At 33.0% G+C, this 21,858-nt stretch overlaps 1 protein-coding gene across 1 annotated transcript; it reads right to left on the reverse strand.

Moving 5' to 3' along the window:
• Nucleotides 1-10,852: 10,852 nt before the first annotated feature.
• Nucleotides 10,853-13,681, reverse strand: LOC112035687 (uncharacterized). The gene is made up of 3 exons (XM_024068518.1): nt 13,649-13,681; nt 13,338-13,443; nt 10,853-11,004 (listed from the first exon to the last, which is right to left on the reverse strand). Exons 1-3 carry the CDS (start codon nt 13,679-13,681, stop codon nt 10,853-10,855), a joined length of 291 nt encoding a protein of 96 aa, XP_023924286.1.
• Nucleotides 13,682-21,858: the final 8,177 nt, after the last annotated feature.

The raw sequence follows: 21,858 nt of genomic DNA on the forward strand, positions 1-21,858 counted from the left end.
ATTCTAATTGGTTATAATTATAATCTATTTGAGATTAATGACGTGTCATAATTTAATTGGCTAAGAATACATCTTATACTAAGGTTGCATACACTTGATTAATTAAATAATCAAACATTAATTATTTAATGAGTAATTTGTGTAATTATCTTTTTAATTGGGGTAAATTTGGAACTGATTAAGTCTGAAATGGAAGGGATTGGAGCCTATTAATGTTAATCGGAAACTAATTTGGGGCCTATTAATTTTAACTAGCTTGTAATCCATGCTTACGCACGGAAACATTGAACTATAATTGAAAAGGAAAAATTGAATAATTGTGTCAATATTTTTGTAGGATTATTAAATTATTATTATTATTATTATATTCTTGAAAAAATATTGATTACTATTAATATTGTTGCTATTGTTAATATTTGAATAACAAATGTAAGACCTAACTTATATTTCATCAATCTTTCACTACTATACAGATCTATGTATACAAAAATAAGATAAAAATAAATTTGCTACTATACGAATCTATTTATTCCAAAATAAAAGAAACACCAAAAAAAAAAAAAAAAATTCAAAGCCGATGGATCTTACTCCATAGACTTCGTCACTCCAAAAAGATCAGATTTCTTCAGTCTTCACTCAAAAAAGATTAGTAATGACTTCTTCTTTTACTCCTCCTTTCGAGTTTGTCTTTGGAGTCTCAAATAAAAATGTTAATGCAACAGAGAGTGTGAATAAACACATCCTTTAAATATACAAAGAGTTCTACCACTTTTTCAGCAATATACTGAAAAAAATTTGTCAACCCATTACAATAATATATTTATTTGAAATATAACAATGGAAAATGCTCTAGAGCTGCAACATTAACTTTGGTGAATTGCAAACTAAGTCAAATTCTTAGCTGCAACATTAACGAATTGGTAACACAGTAGATATCCATTTCAACTTTAAACCAAAAAAAAAAAAACAAACAAACAAACAAAGAGTTATCCAACAGCCTAGAAAACAAAAGGGGTAATAATGATTTCAAGCATTTCCTTGTGAATTGAGGTTAGTTTGTATAATAAAAGAAAATATTAGGATGTAGGAGTAAAAGTGTAAAACTATGAAAGGCATAGATGGCGGCATGGGGCAAACAAATATTTCTATAGGCCTTCCAAACCTCTGCCTCTTCAATGTCTCTCTCCAAATGCTGAACCAAAAGTGGATATCTGTAATGTAGGCCAAAAAAAAAAAAAAAAAAAAGACAAACCCATGTGAATTGGTGATTTTGTGTTAGTGTCCCTCAAGGTGATGATTCGACTGAAATTATTTTCATTCTTAAATCCATGGTTTAGAAACCTGGACTATTCAATGAATCGTAAAAGGGAGAGGTTCAAGGTTTTTGATGTTGGACCGGGATCAAACCGAGGTCGAACCGTGATGATATCATAATTAATTTAATAATTATTTAAAATATAAATATATTAAATTAGTAAAAATTGATAATTTGACTAAAATAGTCCAAAATAAATATAGATATCTATCTTTCAAATGTATTTTTTATATCATAACTTTCATAATACATATAAAATTATTACTTAAATTCTAAGCAAACATAAATAGATATTGAGTTTCCCAATCAATAGAGTCAATACTATTTTGGAAGTAGTTTTGAACTGGTCAATATCAATGTACCGTTTTGAGATTACCGTGTGTGTGTGTGTAGAGAGAGAGAGAGAGAGAGAGAGCTCAATATTCAATTTTTTTATGCAAGTCTATGTCTAAATTAACTTAAGTTATGATAAAGCACATTTGAGTACCCAATAATTTTTATTTTATGAGACCCCATAAAACTTTTAAGAGAGAAATTCATTTGTCTGCCCATGGCCAAGCCCATTTGACAATCCAATCATTATTTTTATGCCCAAGCCCATTTGAATAGTCCACTGTCCAAAATTTATGAATCTTATTTAAAAAATAAAAAGCTAGAAGATGTCTGCCCATTTAAAAATGGGTTAAAATTAAATAAAGAACAAGAACCAAGAAGGAAGTGCTTGATAGCCAACATCGGTGGTTGACGGTAAAGTAAGTATTAGTGGTTGACAGAGCAAGCAGCAAAGAAGAAGACTCCAGAGGCAAAAATGCAGAAACAACCTCGTTAAAAAAAAGAAAAAAAAAAAGCCTCTGATGGTCTAACCTGTGAGAACCATTTACGATTCACTGACTTTCTTGTATAGGCCGATTCTTGGGGTTTAGAAAACTTTTTGATGAATGATTTTCGATTAAATCGGTGGGACTGTACAATCTGGTCTGAGTTTCAAAATCATGCTTAAATAGAGAGTTTTTACATTTAATCACCACTTATTTTATTGGAAAACATAAGAACACCAAATAACAAAATGTATTTCATTGAGTAATTGAATTTACATAAGTAGAAAAATCAATGTAAGAGAAAAGTACATGGTTTTGGTCTTAGTTATATTCTACTAAATATAAAAGTAGATGCATAAAACACTATTTAGAATTCTTGATCTAAGTTTGGAGGCTAAGTTACAAGGTGAAAATGTATTAAGTATCCACATTATCTTGTAAAACCGGTCTTCTAAATTATGATAGTCAATGGACATATTTCATCATATACAAGCATTTAATATGCCACAAGCAATAAAACAATATCATTCAACACAAAGCATGGATCAAAACATAAATGTGAAATTTCAAATTTGCCATAAAGGAGAGAGAAAAAGCAAGGGAACATGTGAATTTATGGAATTGATGAACGTGAGGAAGAAATTGAAAGAGAACAAACATGTTGAAACAAACATGTTATCACATTGAACTCATCATGATTAAGAAATTAAAAACAAACATGTCATTGCATTGAATCTAGCATGGCAAAGTACTTGAAAGGCAAACATGTTATTGCATGTGAATCTAGCAAGGCAAAGGAATTGAGAGGCAAACATGTTATTCCATGTGATAGGCAACAATTTCAAATCAAACATAAAATTAATTCATGAACAGCATATGAACGAATGAAGAACATAATGAACATCATTTTATTCTAGCATGCTAAACATCATAAAAACACTACATAATAAGTACACAAGCATTGGAACACAAAAAAAAAAAAAAAAAAAAAAAATGATTAAAAACAACAAGGCCATACCTGCATATGATTAAATACAAACAAGATGGGGGAAATCTTTTAGAGCATTTGACAAGTGAGGCAACAAGGTGCCTGGCTACAACCCATGACAAGGAAAATTGGTGTTGCCCAAACATGACCGATTATATGTAGACAATCATGGGGCCTTACTCTGTTGCTTTCTCTAGAACTTGGGTAAAGTCTCTTGTTGTCGAATAAGAGATCTAAAGTTTAATCTTCACTTATACCAAAAACCAATTAAGTATTTTGCTTTAATGATAAAAAGCAGTCATCAGAAACAAATGTCATAAGTTGAAACTGTACAAGATAATTACTTCTAGGATCCTAGAACTAAAGCAAGAAGATGCTCACTTTCACTCCAAGACTAGAAAGACCACATGTTGACAAACACATCTTACTCCTTCTAGAATGCTAGGGGGTGGAGTCTCTTGAATGGTAAGTGTTAGATTAAATGAATAAATTCGCTATCTCTTAACAACTTAAATTTTTTGGAGAATCAATAGTTTAATATGATATCATAACAAAATGTCATAAATACGAGCTCATGTCAAGCTGTCACTGTCACCACCTCACCTCACATTTAAATTTCCTCATTATTTCATAACAATAACCAATCACAAAGGCCACAAAATTCCCTTACATTTTATATGCGATTATTTCACACAAATTGATCGATTTTTCTCCTCCATTCACAACCAACAAATTGTTGGAAAGAAGGTGGTGATAGACTTTTTGTCCCTCTTTCACAAAACTGCTAACATTGCTCTCTCTCACTCGTCAAGTTAAAGCTAGAGTGCCGTGAAATGAGACACAGAGACTTTTAAGTAGATGGGACCCATTATCATAAAAACTAATAAATAGACTCGTCCCCACAATATTGTCTACTTCATTCATTGATGATTGAACCCTCTTTTGCCAAATTATTTTTTAAATAAAAATGAAAACTCTGATGCTTAATAACAACTCATGCAATACAAATAACAAATAACGTTAGAGAGAATGGAGAGAGAAAGACTGAAGCGTTCAAATGAGGAAGAGGATACCCTTGCTCGCAGTACTAAGAAGTTCAAGGATAGTCATCGTTTTCACGGGACGATTGAGAATGAGAAAGGCAAGGTAAACAAAGTGGGGAGCTATAATGAAGAGGATTTGGAATTGGATAATGAAGAGGATAACGATCAAGATGGCAACATTAGAATTGGATTTTCCAAGGAAGAAAAGATACGTATGAGAGCTCCATGGCAAAAAGCTCTTATCATCAAAACCTTTGGGAAGAGAATGGCCTTTTCTTTCCTAGTCGAGAGGGTGAGAAAAATGTGGAATCCAAGTGGTGGCATGGACTGTATAGACTTGGGTTATGATTATTATCTTGTAAAATTTGAATTAGTGGAAGACGTGGACTCCATCCTTTACTTCAAGAGGCGGATTCATGGACCACATTTCCTTTTCATCAATTGGGATCATAACTAAGGCTATCCACGACCCACCCGAACCCGACAAACCGCTCAGAACCCTGATTATCTTCACTTGAAACCACCTGATCAAAGCTCAGTTTCAGTTGGACGCGGGTCACTAACACAAGGACCCGAGCCCATCGATTCGAGTTGCAGGTTAGCTGTTTGAGAAACCGATGAACCCGACCTGCTCGATGAGCTGTTCTTCCCTCATCGGAAATCATGAGTTTCAGCCAAAAACCGGTAAGTCCAGAGACTCCAAACTCTTAAGTCCGACAATATAGATATATTTCAGCCAAATCCATCAAGATCTCGGCCTGATCTTTATAGATATAGGAAAATATCGGCCAGATCTGACGAGATCCGGCAATATTTCGGCCAAATTTCTCTCCACTCCGGCGAACCCAAAATTGACCGATATGGACTCGAAACCGATACGACCTGAACCAGCAGACTCAAAATTGGCCGGGTCGGTTACGGGTTAAAATTTTTTCCACCTAATGCAGCCAGGTCGAGTTCGAGTTAGGCACAAACCCGACCCGTGGACAGCCCTGATCATAACCCATAATATCATCAACATCAACATATAGATCGGGCTTAAGGAATGAATCAAAGTTCACGGCCCATATTATCTCTCATACACTCATGGCAAGCGGCGGCTTCAACAAGAGCCCATATTTATACAAAATGACAATAAAACCCAAGGAACGTCATCTCATCTTCGGCTTATGATCCAAGCTCATAAGTCTCTTCGAGGAAACTTTGAGAGTCTTGGTTTAAAGGGCCACGAGGTATGTTCAGTAAAGTTCCAGTAGTTTAAAGTAGATAAAAAAGACATGTTGTTTGGCGTGTCTTCTCCAACTCCCTAAACTCTAATGAGTACGTGTATAGCAGGTAACATATGGTAAGCATCTCTTATCACATAGCACTTTAGATGATAAAATGCCTCATTTCTCTTTTCCTAAAACTTAATATTCATTATTTGACAAATACTCAATATCTCTAGCCATCTAACTGCTGAACAAATAACTATTCATTTGATCCCCAGCTATTGCTATACAAATTTAGAAACTTCATTATATCATTCTACATAAACTACATTACTACTTTCAGCTAAAATTTAATTGAAACATATGGCCTAATATGATTGGCTATCTTTAATCTCCAACTATATGCAAAATATTCATGATATCTCTAATACCCAGCTGTTGTCTGCCACAATCAGACCATATATTTCTCTGCCAGCTGCTAAAGCAGATCATTAAATGCTCTTCTTGCTCACCAAGATTATGTCACAACACAATGAGACATTCACTAAATCTCTAAAACTTCATTAACTTTCAACCAATCATTATATTACTTGCTAGAAATGTGTTGTAATGGAACCTTGCACCAAAAACACAAACACCCAAAAAGTGAAACATTTCCAATAGAACCCCAACAGTGTATTCAACACTTGACACCTGGCTAGAAGTGATATCATCAGCCATTTAATGCTGAAATCCCAACAACCAGCTGCTATACCTAAAATAGCAAGATACCCTTGAGAGAAATCTTACCATTTTCAGCCAAATTCATAAAATAAAATCTGAATGTCCTCTCCAACAGTCTGAAATCACCTAGCTAACCTCATCTGCTTCTGCCCAAAGCAAACAGCTGTCTTATGACAGCTGTCTCATGATAGCTGTCATAACTTTTCTTGACAGTTGGGACAGCTTTTTCAAAACAGTTGTGACAGCTGACTCAGCAACTTGAGCATTTCTGATTTTTCTTCATTTGGCTAAAACCAAAACCAATAAAAGTAACTATCTTTTTCTTGCCAAAATACCTTCCTTTTCTGCTGCTCTTTCCCCAGCAGCTCTTACTCGAAACAGCAAGAATACCTTAAAGCTAAACATACCATTTTTGGCCAAATCTTAGGATGGATTCTTTGAAAATTCATTGCAATTTAGGACAGATTTTTGCTGAGATTATTTGTTAAATACCCCCTTTAACTCAGCTCTAAAAGCAACCCTTGATCAACACCTCAAAGGGGGACACCAAGGGGGAAGAACAACTCTCTCATGAACTTATCTATTCTCTCTCCCTCTAATGATTTTTTTAAGCTCTCAATGAAGTTTGGAGCTTCTGAATTTTTTAGTTTCTAAATTAGGAACTAAACTCTTCAGCCCTTAACTCATAAATGTCTTTCATAAGCCTTCATACCTCCTTTAGCAAAAAATCTCAGCAGTAAATCCCAGCAACATTGCTAAACACACTATATCACTATTACCCCTCTTATACTCATTATCTCACTCTCCATATTCAGAAAATACACCTATCTTACTGCTTCTATCTCCAAATATTTAAACACATCTTCATACTCTTCTCTTACAAAATCTTTCCTCTTAGAAAACAATCTCTACAACTTCTCTAGCGGTTATAATCTCATATTTTTACTATCTTTAACCTCTATATCTCTCATATTTCCATATATCATACATATTACAAATACTACATCCCACAAAACATCTATATCTTTTACCATCTCCACACTTCTCAAGAGATATCAAACACTCACACTAAAAGCCCTTCTCATGGAAGGCATAAACTTTTAATGCTAAAGCCCTTCTCCTAGAAGGCACCAAGATCTCATATCAAAACCCTTCTCATGGAAAGCACAAATCCATCTTACATAAAGCCCTTCTCTTAGAAGGCACAAGTACTCCATACAAAAGCCCTTCTCATGGAAGGCAATACTATCCATAACTTCACAATAACTAAAAGAGCATTGTCAAGAGGAAAACTCATTTAAGTGCATGATAAGAGGGACAAGCTTAACCAGCCCCTACACACAACTGGACATACTCTCTCTCCCTACAGTTGCACTCATTTTTTCCCTCAATCTTGAAGTTATCATGGCAAACTGTCTCTCTACCGCTAGGGTCACTCTGCTGAGATATTATCAACTCACAGAAGTTATACAGCTGGGGCTACAAACCATACAAAAATAAGTGACTTTGCTTCCTTATCTTTAAATTTACATCATTGAGTATATGATTACTTCACATTTAAAAACATATTACTTTATTCCAACTACTATTACAACTTTAACCAAGGCTTAAACTCATTTAAATGCATGATAAGAGGGGCCAGCTTAACTAGCCTCTACCACTGGCATTCTGCTGGAATCCTATCAGCTTGCTGATGCTACACAATTGGAGCTATAAACTATACAAAGATAAGTGACTTTGCTTCCATATCTTTAAACTTACATCATTAAGTACATGATTACTTTATCTCTAAATAAATACTACTTTATTTCAGCTATTATTACAACTACTAATCAAAGTTATCATATCAAAAGCATATTATATATTTATTCGACCATTATCGTGATTCTTAGACTTTGGCTTTAATGGTTTTGTAGGCTTAAAAATACACCGGTAGCCATTGGACCACATGGCCTGATGTTGAGTTCCAAAAGCAACTCCCTAAATAGAACCTGGGCTTAGTAAGGTCATCCCTCCAAAGGACCACACATGGCTGGGCAATCAAAAAAAACCCCTGAACACCTTCTTTCTATATATGTGGGAGAAGGTAGGATAGAAAACCCTTTCTTTCTTTTTTTTGCATTGTTAAGATTTGAGTTTGTAGTGTTGGCAAACCATAACAAAAAGTAAGTCTTGTTGAGTTAGAATGTGCACTTTCAAGTCCAAGACACAGACTTAAGTTTAGAATAATGAATAATGAAATCTGCCATGTTTGATTGATGTTCAATTCCTCTTAATCGATCAAGAGTCGCAGATCAACAAAAATCAGTGTAAACATAAAAAATAAATAAATAAATAAATAACTCATAACTTGTCTGTTTCAAGCCTAAATCATGATCTATTTGTTACAGTATTTAGAGGACATTATAAGCTAACCCTAGGTGGGGTTTTTAGAGAGAGAGAGAGAAGAGTGCTTCTTATGCCTCCTATTGTAGATCTAAGATTTATGTACTCAAAACTCTCTCAAATCTTGTACCGGAAATATTCTTAAAAGAAACTCAAGATTTGGTGTTATAGAAATTGCTGCCACATTCTAGTCAACAAGGGTGCTAGAGATCTAAACCTTCAAGGGTAGTCTTGGAGTCATAGACTGGAGGTCTATGTGATTCAAAGCTTTAGTATCAAGTGTATTGAAGAGTAAAGTGTGAACTGGAGGTTCATGTTGGAGCAGGTCCACATCAAAGAAGTTTGAGGGTTTCAGAATTAGGTTTGATAATCATAGTTAAGTTTATTACGAATTCAATATTTTTTATTGTAAACTTCTATTTGATATAGTAGATTGTTCTTCTTGGAATATTTCACCCTAGGTTTTTTTTTTTTTTTTTTTTTTTTTTTTTTTTTACCTTGAAACTAGTTTGTTTCATTAGTTTTCCTAAGTCATTATATTTGTGTCATATTTATTTTTTCACTGCATTATATAAATTATGAATGTTTAACCTATACCTACATAATTGACTTAAGTAACAACTTGGTAATAACTAGGTTAAATTAACGCTGTGTGTTTAAGAGTCTAAAAACCAACATGCATAATATTAAGGTTTTGTTGCAATTCAAACCATTTAATATATTAACCATTTTTTATACGTCAGAGTCATATAACTAAACCTTCTATTAATATATGCAATATAAATTTTCATATATATGAAAATGATGAAGTTACTACTAATTTTACAACAAAAATTATAAAATAGTTTTTTTTTTTTTTTTAACTTATAAAGTATTGTGGCAACCAATGTGATTTGTGTTATATCAATAACATAATATAAATTTCTTAATTATTTATGTATAGTATTCAAAAGTTGACACGTTCATTTTTAAGACTTACGTAATAAAAATTTTAATATCCATTATGTCATTTAGAAATTTATCTACAATCTAAATAAAGATATAAATCACGTAAAAATTGAAATTTATCTACCATGCATGCTTTATATAGATTTGTTTCAACAATTTAAAGGTCCGTTTAGATAGAACTTATTTTACTGAAACTGAAAACTGAAAACATTGTAGCAAAATAATTTTTAAATGTGTAAATAGTACCGTGAGACTCATTTTTAGTAAAAAAATTGCTAAAAAGTGAGATTTGTGAGACTCGTGAATAGTATACGGGACCCACTGATGTGCTTAAAATGGTTAAAATGTCAAATAGTATGGTTACTATTTATGAACAGTAGCCATTTGTCTTTGAGACACGTGAAAAAAAAAAAAAAAACTCAAAACGCTAGGCGCCAAACGCGTATCCAAATCCTACCTAAATCTAAGAATAATAAAAAAACTATTATATATATTTTTTTAAGTGTGGCTCCATCAACTTTAATAGGTTGACACTCTATCATAATATATAAATCAGTATATATATGATTTTTGTTGCTGTCGATAAATTCCATGGTTACACTTTCTCATAAAGGAGTGGAAAAGTACTCTTAGTGACCATCTCTTCTTCAGTTGCACTTTCTCATGAAGGATCTGAATGACTCTTTGTGACAATCTCTTCTTCAATATTGCACTTCCTCAAAAAGTATCTGAAAGACTCTTTGTGATAAATGCAATCTTCCAAGAGTGAGAAGGACGTGGGAATTTAAGGTGCTGTTTGGTTTTTATTGAATGTATATTCATTTTCACTTTTTATTTTTATTACTTATTTTCTCTTACTCAAATTTTGTACTTATTTTCTATTTCTAACTCATTTTATGTTTGGCACAAATTTTCTTGTCTTCTTCTTCTTCTTCTTCTTTTTTTTCCACTTTTCAAGTAAAAAATCAACACAAACTTTGAGTTTTTTTTATTTATTTATATATATTACAAAAATGCTACTATATTCATTTTCAGTTAAAAAGAAAAAGACAAGAAGGTGTATTCATTTTAGTGAAAATGAAAAACACACAAACTTTTCATATTTTTCTTTCTTAATATATACTTATAAAAAAAATCCATAGTTACAAGAGGTGTGCATCCATCAATTTTAGAGTTTATTCCAGAAAATTAAAAATAAAATAAAATAAAAAGAAGAAAAGAAAGAAGGAACTCTAATAATAGAGCATCACTCCATCATAGTTTTTATTATTGTACATAAAAATGGTGTGGCTGAGGCACTTTAATAGGATGCCACTCTATCACATATATATATATATATATATAAGTTTGTTTTTGGTTGGATGTAAAGAAATTTGAGGTGATCATCTCCCAACCAGATACCATCGTTTTGGGGTGTCATTTTAGTCATCGGAATCTTTTGACGAATCAGATATTATCTTCTGGATCAATCGGCTAGTCTCTTCCTCGGACATAAGGTCAGCTTTGCTCTGCCTCTGAGATTGAGCATAGGTCTCAAAGAATTCCTTGTTTTCTTTCTCCAGTTCATTCCACACTGCAATTAAATTTATGCATGGCTTAACGTTATCATTGTTCTCGTACAATAATCCTCCCTTTCTGTGTGTGAAACTATTTTTTTTTTCTTAAAATGTGTTTTGAAAATCTTTTCCCTCTTGTATTTTTTGGAAAAAAAAAAATTGGACATAAATTTCTATAATGGCCCCTCTAAATTTTTACTAAGGGTCCGTTTGGAAATAATTTATTTTGGCTGTGAAATTTTTTTGTTGAAAGTATTATAGATAAATCTAAAAGTTAGCTGAATAATACCAAAAATAAACTAAATAGTAAAGGAAACTGTCCAGTATAAGCTTTATCTCCAACGCAACCTAAAGACACATAATGCATTTAATACTTGATTAGTGCATTTTTCATTCTTTAAAATTACTCTTTTGTCATATATAGCTCATTAAATTAAAGTATATTTAATGTACATCACATTTAATATAATCATATTTTATTTTTATTAAATTGTATTGTATTTTTTAGACATATCAAGACTTAATATTTTTTTGGTTGCAAAGTCATAAACACTTATTTGATGTAAATATTTTTGTTTACATAAAAAAATATCATATGTTAAATCAAAATTACAAACATTTTATGTATAAGCTATAAATAAATATATGTGTGTGCACGCACGTGCGTGCGCGCGTGTTATTCTTTAAATTTAATTTATATATATATATATTTAGCTTGGCCTCCTAAAAAATTTTCAAGCTCCACCACTATCTATTAGTACATAATTTAAGGGTCATTTGATATGACATTTTAAGCAATAGTTTTCAGTTTTTAAACAATAGTATACGTATTTTTATACATTTTTTCACTCACGCATATTTTTAAAAAATACAAACAACGTTACTAGAACAACGTTACCATACGGGCTCTTAGTACAAACAAACTAAGCTACTCTAGTCTATTTGTGAGATAATAAGCTTGATCAAGCCAAAGCCAAAGGCTATTTTACAAAAGATAATGCTAAAGTCACGGACTATTTTACAAATTGCTGAAATATTAGGTGATTATTGGTAAATAAAAATGTAATATTAGTAATGGACTGAACTCAAATGAAAATCAATAAAAATTTGTTACATTAATAGTTTGTAAAATAGTTTATGCTTACATATAGCATTATTCTTTATATAACCAAACCAGAGGAAAGTGCTATACATCTACGGGCATAGTGCATCCTGTTTGAGAATCTTGTCAAAGTATCAAGCCATCCTCAAGCATTTATTACTCAACTAATAAGGTTTTTCCTTTATAATGCATTTAATACTTGATTAGTGCATTTTTCATTCTTTAAAATTACTCTTTTGTCATATATAGCTCATTAAATTAAAGTATATTTAATGTACATCACATTTAATATAATCATATTTTATTTTTATTAAATTGTATTGTATTTTTTAGACATATCAAGACTTAATATTTTTTTGGTTGCAAAGTCATAAACACTTATTTGATGTAAATATTTTTGTTTACATAAAAAAATATCATATGTTAAATCAAAATTACAAACATTTTATGTATAAGCTATAAATAAATATATGTGTGTGTACGCACATGCGTGCGCGCGTGTTATTCTTTAAATTTAATTTATATATATATATATATATTTAGCTTGGCCTCCTAAAAAATTTTCAAGCTCCACCACTATCTATTAGTACATAATTTAAGGGTCATTTGATATGACATTTTAAGCAATAGTTTTCAGTTTTTAAACAACATTACACGTATTTCTATACATTTTTTCACCCATGCATATTTTCAAAAAATACAAACAACGTTACTAGAACAACGTTACCATACGAGCTCTTAATACAAACAAACTAAGCTACTCTAGTCTATTTGTGAGATAATAAGCTTAATTGATCAAGCCAAAGCCAAAGGCTATTTTACAAAAGATAATGCTAAAGTTACAGACTATTTTACAAATTGCTGAAATATTAAGTGATTATTGGTAAATAAAAATGTAATATTAGTAATGGACTGAACTTAAATGAAAATCAATAAAAATTTGTTACATTAATAGTTGGTAAAATAGTTTATGCTTACACATAGCATTATTCTTTATATAACCAAACCAGAGGAAAGTGCTATACATCTACGGGCATAGTGCATCCTGTTTGAGAATCTTGTCAAAGTATCAAGCCATCCTCAAGCATTTATTACTCAACTAATAAGGTTTTTCCTTTTGCAGATCTCTCTCTTTTGTGTGTGTATGTATCTATGTGTGAGTTTGCATGTTTTCTTTGAGAGCTTGCGATGACCATACGTCTTCTATACGAGCAAGAAATCATTAAGAGAGAGTTAAGGGAGACAAACCAGCGGAGGTGATGACAGGGTCGACATTTGCATGTTTTGAAAGGGCTTCCATGCACTCTTCTTTAGTCATGTGGAAAGTCAGACAAGTCTCTATCAGATGATGTACCTATATATAAAAAGTAGCTCCGATCATAAACCAATTCAAAAACAAAACTAAATAAACATATGTATGAGAGAGGCAGAGACGAGTCCCCCAATGATATCCTATAACATGTACGCACGTAGTTCTATGTGTGTTTATATATATATATATATATATATGTATCTTAGTAAGAAAAGAAAAAATAAGCTCTATCGATCTCAGCACGTACCAGGTGTATGTATGAGGCAGAAGAGTCCCCCATGTAGCGATCGAGTGAGAGAATTATTCGTGCAATAAGATGAGTATTTCAGCTGATGTGCAGAACTGTATATATGGTATTATGACAAGATGGAAGGGTTCACAGTAGTCGGTAGAGTGGAGCTAGGTATCACATGTGGTAGGATAGATAATAATTGGTTGTAATGAGCTTAGAGAGATGATTTTTTTTGTTTCGTACGATGTTATTTGGCAGCGTTCCTTGACACATGTTACCCGACCAGAAATTCTCCAATACAACAAACCCAAACCCCACGTTTGGTCGGTTCAAAGTGACGACCCAATGACAACGGCATCTTTATGGACCATGTCTCGTCTATATCTCCTTATGAAAATGTTGACATGGCTAGATCTGGATCCTACATGTGGAATGACTGTGAGCAAGGAAAAGGAACGTTGGCCAAGATAAGGGATCTCTGGCTTATGCCAATAACGTGATCATCTTAGAAAAAGTGAGATTTGCACCTGATATGGACACTTAGCACTCACAAAACAGGGATAGTAACTCTCTTAGTCAGATATTGTGAAATCCTTCCCTCCCATTGTGATAGACCAAAAACGTATTAACCCCTTGTGATAAATTAATTAATTAATTAATTAGCCAAATTTATTAATTAATCAAATTAAAATGCAGAGCGCGTGATAGCACAAACAAATCACCAAATACTAAGTATGCAGCGAAAAATAAATTGATATGGTGATTTGTTTGACACGGTGATTTGTCACTACAAATAAAAAAATCTCAGTACCTTATACCAACCTACAGTTGAACTCTTACCTCAATACCTAATTGGACTTATTCTGTAGTGACAATCTCTCATTTTCAATGCACGACTCCTAGTATGTAATTAACCAATTGTGTGGATCCCAGTACGCGAATTCAATCATCAACTTGAGAAAGATGTTTGCTGTAAAGTTCTTCAATTCATCTAGATGATGAAAATCATGAAGTTGCTTAGTTACAAAACCCTACAGTGTACAAACACAACAGCTTCTTGAAAAATCAGGGCAAACTAAGTCTCCAATCACACTCTTCTTCACACTTGTGAAATTTTCTCTTGTGTCACTTATGTTACCTTTGACGGCTCTTAAAATAATCTTTATATATGTTTAGGGTTGTGAGAAAAGAAAACTTAGACATATAATCACGGATTGGATGAAAAACAATCCTGAAAAATTGAACTTCATAAACCTCGACAGATACCCTATCTGTCGAGCTACTATCAAGCCACGAAATTCAAACAACTCTAAGTCTCAATAGATACTAACTGTCAAGTTTTAATGAACATCACTTTTCACACTTGATTCTTGGACAGACTTGCATGGCTTTAATGCTTGAACTTGAAACAAAGTTTCTTAAAGCATCAAACACATCCTAAATCTACCCAATTACACGTAAAGTGCGTTTTGTCAAAAGATTAATCAATTACATAAAATAGTGACATATGTTCCTAACATGTGAAACACATATGTCCTAACACATTGACTATGTTTGTGCTAGACCACTGTTAGGGACACGTGCATTGCTCTCAAGCCCCTGATGTCCCTTTCCTCGTCCAAGGATTACTCCCCACGTAGTGACAGGGTTACTTTTCACGCCACTATACTAACCTCGACATGCTCATTCTTTCTCCTCCAGCCACTACATAGTACAGTAGCTGTATTATGGTCCAAATGGGGGGAATCACAACGTGACATCTTTCTAGTACCCAACAACATTCCTCAAATTATAAGAGGAACATTTTGATGGACTATTAGTGTAAGAACCAAGATAGAACAATAGAGAAAAGGGTAGAAAGTTTGTAAGGAAGAGAGGTAGAGAAAATGTCCCCCCCCCCCCCACCCCCCCTTAGTGAGAATGTAAGGTTGAATTTAATCAACCATTTAATTGGCTTTATTCTGTGACCAATTTGCTTGTAATTTAGCACTTAGTAACCCTGTATTTAGGTGAAAAAATTGTAAAGGTAGTGTGTGAGAAGATGTGAAGAAAAACTCAAGAGTGTGCAAGAAAAACAGAGGTTCGCGGCTAGGGCTCGCGGGTGGATCGCGACTGGCAAGCCGCCAAAAGCTAGCACGTGAGAGGCACACTGGGAAGCTGAAGGGTCGCGCCAACTATCACGCTACAGGACAAAAGTTCCAAACTGGCCAGGCCATTACATTGTGACTTAAACTCGCGACTTGGACAAGCTGTGAGACCAATTCGCCAACTTACCCTGTTTGGCAAAAACTGACGTTTTGCATTCCCTTCTCACCCTACTATATATACACCCTTATACCCATCATTTAGTGAGAGCTTTCTAGAGAGAATTTTGTGAGAGAAAACCCTAGAGAAAAACAAGATTGCCTCATCCCCAATCTTCATCTAAAGAGACTCTACAAATTCCTCTACTCTCTTCCTTTCCATTGTCATACCCTTGAGAGGTTATTTACCAAAACTTTATCTCACCACACCCACGTCTGTGAGAAGGTCCATTTGGTGCTTAGGGAAGCAGTTTGGGAAGGAACCAATATACATTGGTTAATGCTATGGTCAAGTAGCGGAATCCGGGAAACTAAAGAAGAAATAGGTTCGGCGTAACCTCGTTGGAGCAAGAAACTTCAAGGGCTTAGGTACTTGGATAGATTAGGTTTGGAGGGTCGTCTGCTGTTCATGTATCCCAACTATATTCTTTAGTGGATTTTATCACCGCTTGGAAGGCGGCAGAGAGGTTTTACACCGAGGACTTCGGTTTCCTCTTCGATAACACATCGTGTGTTGTCCGTGTGTTTGCATCTCTCTTTCTTTTATCTTTGTCTTATATTTACTACTGTGGATGTGTGTATATTTGGTTTAGATTGTTTTATCAATTCTGTTATAAGCTTGTTATCATATTTCGTACATTAATTGTTTGATATTAAGCTTGAATTGGTATTTTTGTATCTGGGGGTCTAAACGTTTAAGGGTGTTTCATACCCATATTGAACTTTCAGAGAACATTACCACTAAACAAGGGAAACCTCCATTCTTACGTAATACAAAACTTGACAGAGCAAAGGATATTCAACCTTGCTCACCCGTGATTTTTCTCCCTTTCAAAGGGTTTTCCACGTACATGCCATTATTATCTTTACTTTCCTTGCATTACTTTCTTTTTCTTTCAACATTATGGTGTTAAAACTTCCATTTTTATTGTTTTGAGCCTTTTCATCAAAATGTATTGTTAGATATCTCACACACTTTCCACACAAGTTTTACAAATCTAACTTGCACATACAAACAATTGATTATTTTTATTCATTTTTCCATAAAAAGTTTTCTAAAATGGTTTTACTAATGTATGTCCCTAGGACATATGTTAATAAAACTCATAGTTTAATTAACTCCCTCTCATTCTCGCCTGTCTCCCACTATTTACCTATCTATTTTTTTTTTTAAATCCTTGTCATTGAAGTAATTTAACTATTAGTTAAAAGAATTTTACATGTATTAATTGAATAAAAATTATTTGTCACACGTTAAATGTTTTTATTTACACTTCATCAATCATAGCTTGACCATGTCTCTTGTTATTTTCATATAGAGTGATAAAAAATAATAAATTGAAAAAAAAAAAAATCATATGAATGATATATTGCAATTAGTAGAACATGAAGTAGTGGAGCATACGCATGTAAGTGACGTTCCGTGAAAGATTTATGGCATGTTTTGATTGAGGGGGGAATGAGGGAGAGTGGAGTAGAATTTGCCAAAAATTAGGCTAATTTTCGGCTAATTCTACTCTACTCCCTTTTACTCCCCCTCAATCCAAAAGGACCCTTAAACATTTGGGTTAACTAATGTAACAGCTCCACTCCAACTGTAAAGGATTAGTGTGAGAAGCATTCCTGGAGTCCCACATCGCTTGGAGAAGTACATGGGAATGTGCTTATAAAGAGTGCTCCCCCTTCAATGTGTAGAGGTCTTTTCTCCACATATCTATTATTCTAACATATTTTTTTTCAACAGAGTTTTCTTTTTTGAAAGTAGTTACTCTAAATTTTCAAATTTTCAAAGAAAGCATTACAAAAATTAATTTTGTGAAATTTGAGCCTTTACCAATGATTTTGACGTATGATGGCACAAAGATTGATATGTAGGTTTAAGAACAAGGTGTGACTCTCATATAGATAGAGAAATTTAGGCTTTATTGAATTTTGAGAGTTGTGTGTTGTCGTTAGAATCTTTCTCGTTAACAAAACCTTTTGCCTTTGTATTCATTTGCAAAATCTTATTCAATTCCATCCAAACTTGATTTTGTTTTGATTTTCTTGGAACAAGAAGCTGGCGGTTTACCAGCCACTACATCTAGGAGCTCCACCAAGTCATTAAACCTTGTGGTTGTTTGCTCTTTGATTGGTGATTCACTAGCCACTAGATTGATGAAGAATCTCTTCAACATATTGTTATGACCAAGTGTTGGATAAATTATTTGAATTTAGTTTAGTGATAGGATGAATCTTTCTAGATTAGTATTGTTATATATTTGTATTTAATTTAATTCTTATATTTTAGGATAGGAATAATTCCTATGTTTTAGGATTTGTTGATGAGGTTATCTCATTATTGGCTATTTATGTATGTAAAATGCATAAATGAAAATTAAGCATGAAAATAACCAAAAATGTCTATTTTCTTTTTCAAGTTCAGGAAATTGGTTATCTCGAATTAACTATACTATCAATTTATTTTTGAGTTCACGACATTTGGTATCAGAGCCAACAGATCCATCTAGTTATAAATAATAATAAAAATTTGCTGCCTTTCTTATTCCCAGTAAACCACAGAAAATCCACCCTCTAAATCACCATCTACCAAAAGACTGTCTCCTTCCTCATCTAGCCACCACTCATTAACACACCCACCACCACCCCCCACCCAGCGCCACCCCCCCCAAAAAAAAAAAATGCCGCATCATTTTTGGGTATCCATTAGCACAATCAACCACCGCTTATGAACAAGCCTTCAAGGATCTAAGGCATGCCTTTCAAAACTTGTGTGCAGCAGTAGATCGATTGGGCATCCAAATTGAATCACTGCAATCTGTCAAAAGAACAACCAACGACTTTGAAGGCCACTTTACAAATTCAAGCCAATACTATGGACTCATCAAAATTTTCAATAGAAGTATCGATGCCAATAACAAGTGGTGCTTTGGCCTTAGTTCAACAAGAACCTACTCTGACTTTGAAGAAGGAACCTATATCTGTATAATTTGAACTGGATGATCTCTTTAATTACTTGGGTAATTAATTGTGTTGCCCAATGTTTTGAAGGTAAGCAGCTTCCACAATCAGGGACATAACCAGGATTCAAATTTAGGGGGGGCCAAAGTTTTTTGTTCAAAAATTTTAAAAAATTAGAATATTAACATTAGAGGTTGACAAAGTTGCATATTAACATTAATTTATTAATTATTATTTGTATTTTTTCTTTTGAAAAAAAATTAATAATAGGATTTTATAATCAAGAGTTTTGCAAGTCAATTGATATGCCTTAATATTTTTAAGGTCTAACTAATGTGTGGATAAAGCGATCAACATGTGGCATAGGAGTTGTCTCTATGACTATGAGAGTGGAGTTATTTGAGAGAGGCATAGAGCTCTCAAGTGAGAGTGAGAAATTAGGTAAAAGTTATTGGATTTTTGTGATTTTTTTTGTTAGGATTTGTAATTGATTTGTTGTTATTGTTTTTACTTATACCGGATTTATGTTTTGTCAAAAGATTTTCTTTTTATCTAGATATGTGCATTTTTTTATAGATTTTTCTTGTTATCTATTTGTTGGATTTCTTAGTTCAGTTTGTAGATTTTTTAGAAAAAATGGGACAAATATATAAATTTAAGAGCTACAATTAAAATTCTTTTTGTTAATATTTATACTAGTAATTTTTTTTTTCAAAGGTTGGAGGGGGGTGGCCCCCCTCTACCCTTGGGTAGTTTTGTCCCTGTCCATAATTCTTGGATGAAGAGCCCAAGTTGATGGAGAGGATGCATGCACCAGTGTGTGACAAGGCTTCAATTATGTAGGGCATCATAATGATTTTGTATCATATGGGCCCATCCAGAATGGTTGGTGATGGTTTAAGTTGCTTGTATTGGTTTGATAGTTATTATTGATGTAGAGATCAGATTCTTGCTGATTTTTCTTTAGCCACGTCTTAAATGTCCTAAATAAAAGTGTATAGGTACCCAAAAATAATCAATTTTTAGAACTATTATAAAATTTGTATAATATATTTGTAATCTTACTCTCATAAACGGTTACTACTATTTTTTTAAAACTTATTGTAAGTTCCTTAAAAGACTTCTTTTTTCATGTTTTTTCAAGAGGCAAAATTCCTAAAGGATTGACAAATAGTATATGTGTAAGTTAATAAAAACCTAATCAAATTTTAGGAGGAATGCCAAAATTCTTGTAAATATTAGTAAATAAAGAAGGTATTAGTAAATATTTTATGGTAGTATCCATCCAAAACACATGTAACATCGTTTGAAAATGCAATCAAACATTTCACTTCAAACCCTTTTTGAAAAATAAAATTGGCTGATATATATATATATATATATATGATCTCTAAGGGAGGTCCCCCCACCCTTCGTTCTCTTCAATGTCCACACTCAAAACTTTGAACAAAAGCTAGAATGAATTAGTAATTGAGATCCTTGTCTTCCATCAAGAGGATTCGAGGGACCTTTTATTCTCCAATGATAGGGCGACAGCACAAGTTATTCATCAGAGATGATTTGAAGGACCATTTATTCACCAGTGATAGGGCGACAGCACAATAAGCTAGCTAGTTTTGCAAAATAAGCTGCTGACCCTCCATAAAATCTTGTAATGGGGGGGTTTCCAATCGACAGCATTGTTTTCCTTACTCATGATTTTTGGGCAGTGTGTCTAATGTTAACCAATCGTGGCTTTATTTGGACGATAAAGGTAGGCTAAGAAAAATTGGATTTGAAACTGATGACCCGATCCAAACTCAAAGAAAAATACCCGATTTAACTTGGGGCTTAGAATAAAAAACGAGTCAATTTGTAACCAACCCACTTAATTTTGGATTGGGTCAACATGTGACCCAATCCCATCCGACAAAGTGATCCCCCTCCGCATAACAAATTCAAATGAGAAATTACAATATATTCATTCTTAACATTTTTACATACAAATTTAGTATTTATGGTGATAATATAGCATACAAAAATGTTCCACAACATTTAGTTTTTTTTCCTTATTCTTTTATTGTGATGGTGAACTAATAGATTTATTGGATTGTGTAAACATAAGAATTTATGTATTATTTAACATTTTATTTTTACTAATTTGTTATATGTTTCCTTATCTTTGTTTTAAAAAGAAGACAAAAATAATATAAATTATATAATCATATTAGTTGTTGTTGTTATTACTTTATTTTGGTCTGCATGTGAAAAAATATGGGTTAATATGTAACCCGATCAACCCAATTCGCTCACAACCCTTTTAGGACAACCCATTTTTGACTTGAACCCAATATGATTTGTATCCCAATGAACTCGACCCAAACTAGACCCAACCCACTTGATGGGTTTGTTATGTGGGTCGAAAATTCACATTTTTCTTCAGAATCTTAGTTTATATATTGTTGGATGGATCTATACAAGCATATCTCATTCACATTCGTGAGTCACAACTTTGATGTAGTGTTTGCTTATTGTCCTCAATCACATTTGTGGCTAATATGAAATACACCAAATACTAGGATATCTTTCATTGAAGCTCATGATAAACAACAAGTCTAAGAACATAACAAATTTCACAACTATTTTCACAATTGTTGAAATGACAGATTATGAGTGATGCACAATAAAAAAAGATATCAATGGTGATCCTATGTAAAAGTATTGAACCAATTACAATCTGTCACCTTAACAAATTGCAAAAAAAAATTGTATGTAACACAGTTACATGCAAAATGGTTAACCATCGACAAAGCAATTTAGGTTTGTCCATGTCCAATGATGACGAAAATGATTAAAGTTGGATTTGACATCTGATATTCATAAAATTGTGAAAATCCTAAGCCCTTTAGTAAACAAGCATATAATCAGAGAGAGAGAGAGAGAGAGAGAGAGAGAGAGAGAGAGAGAGAGAGAGAGATTTAG

The sequence above is a fragment of the Quercus suber genome, unplaced genomic scaffold (assembly GCF_002906115.3).
Source record: "Quercus suber isolate HL8 unplaced genomic scaffold, Cork oak 2.0 scaffold_23, whole genome shotgun sequence".
Taxonomy (NCBI): domain Eukaryota; kingdom Viridiplantae; phylum Streptophyta; class Magnoliopsida; order Fagales; family Fagaceae; genus Quercus; species Quercus suber.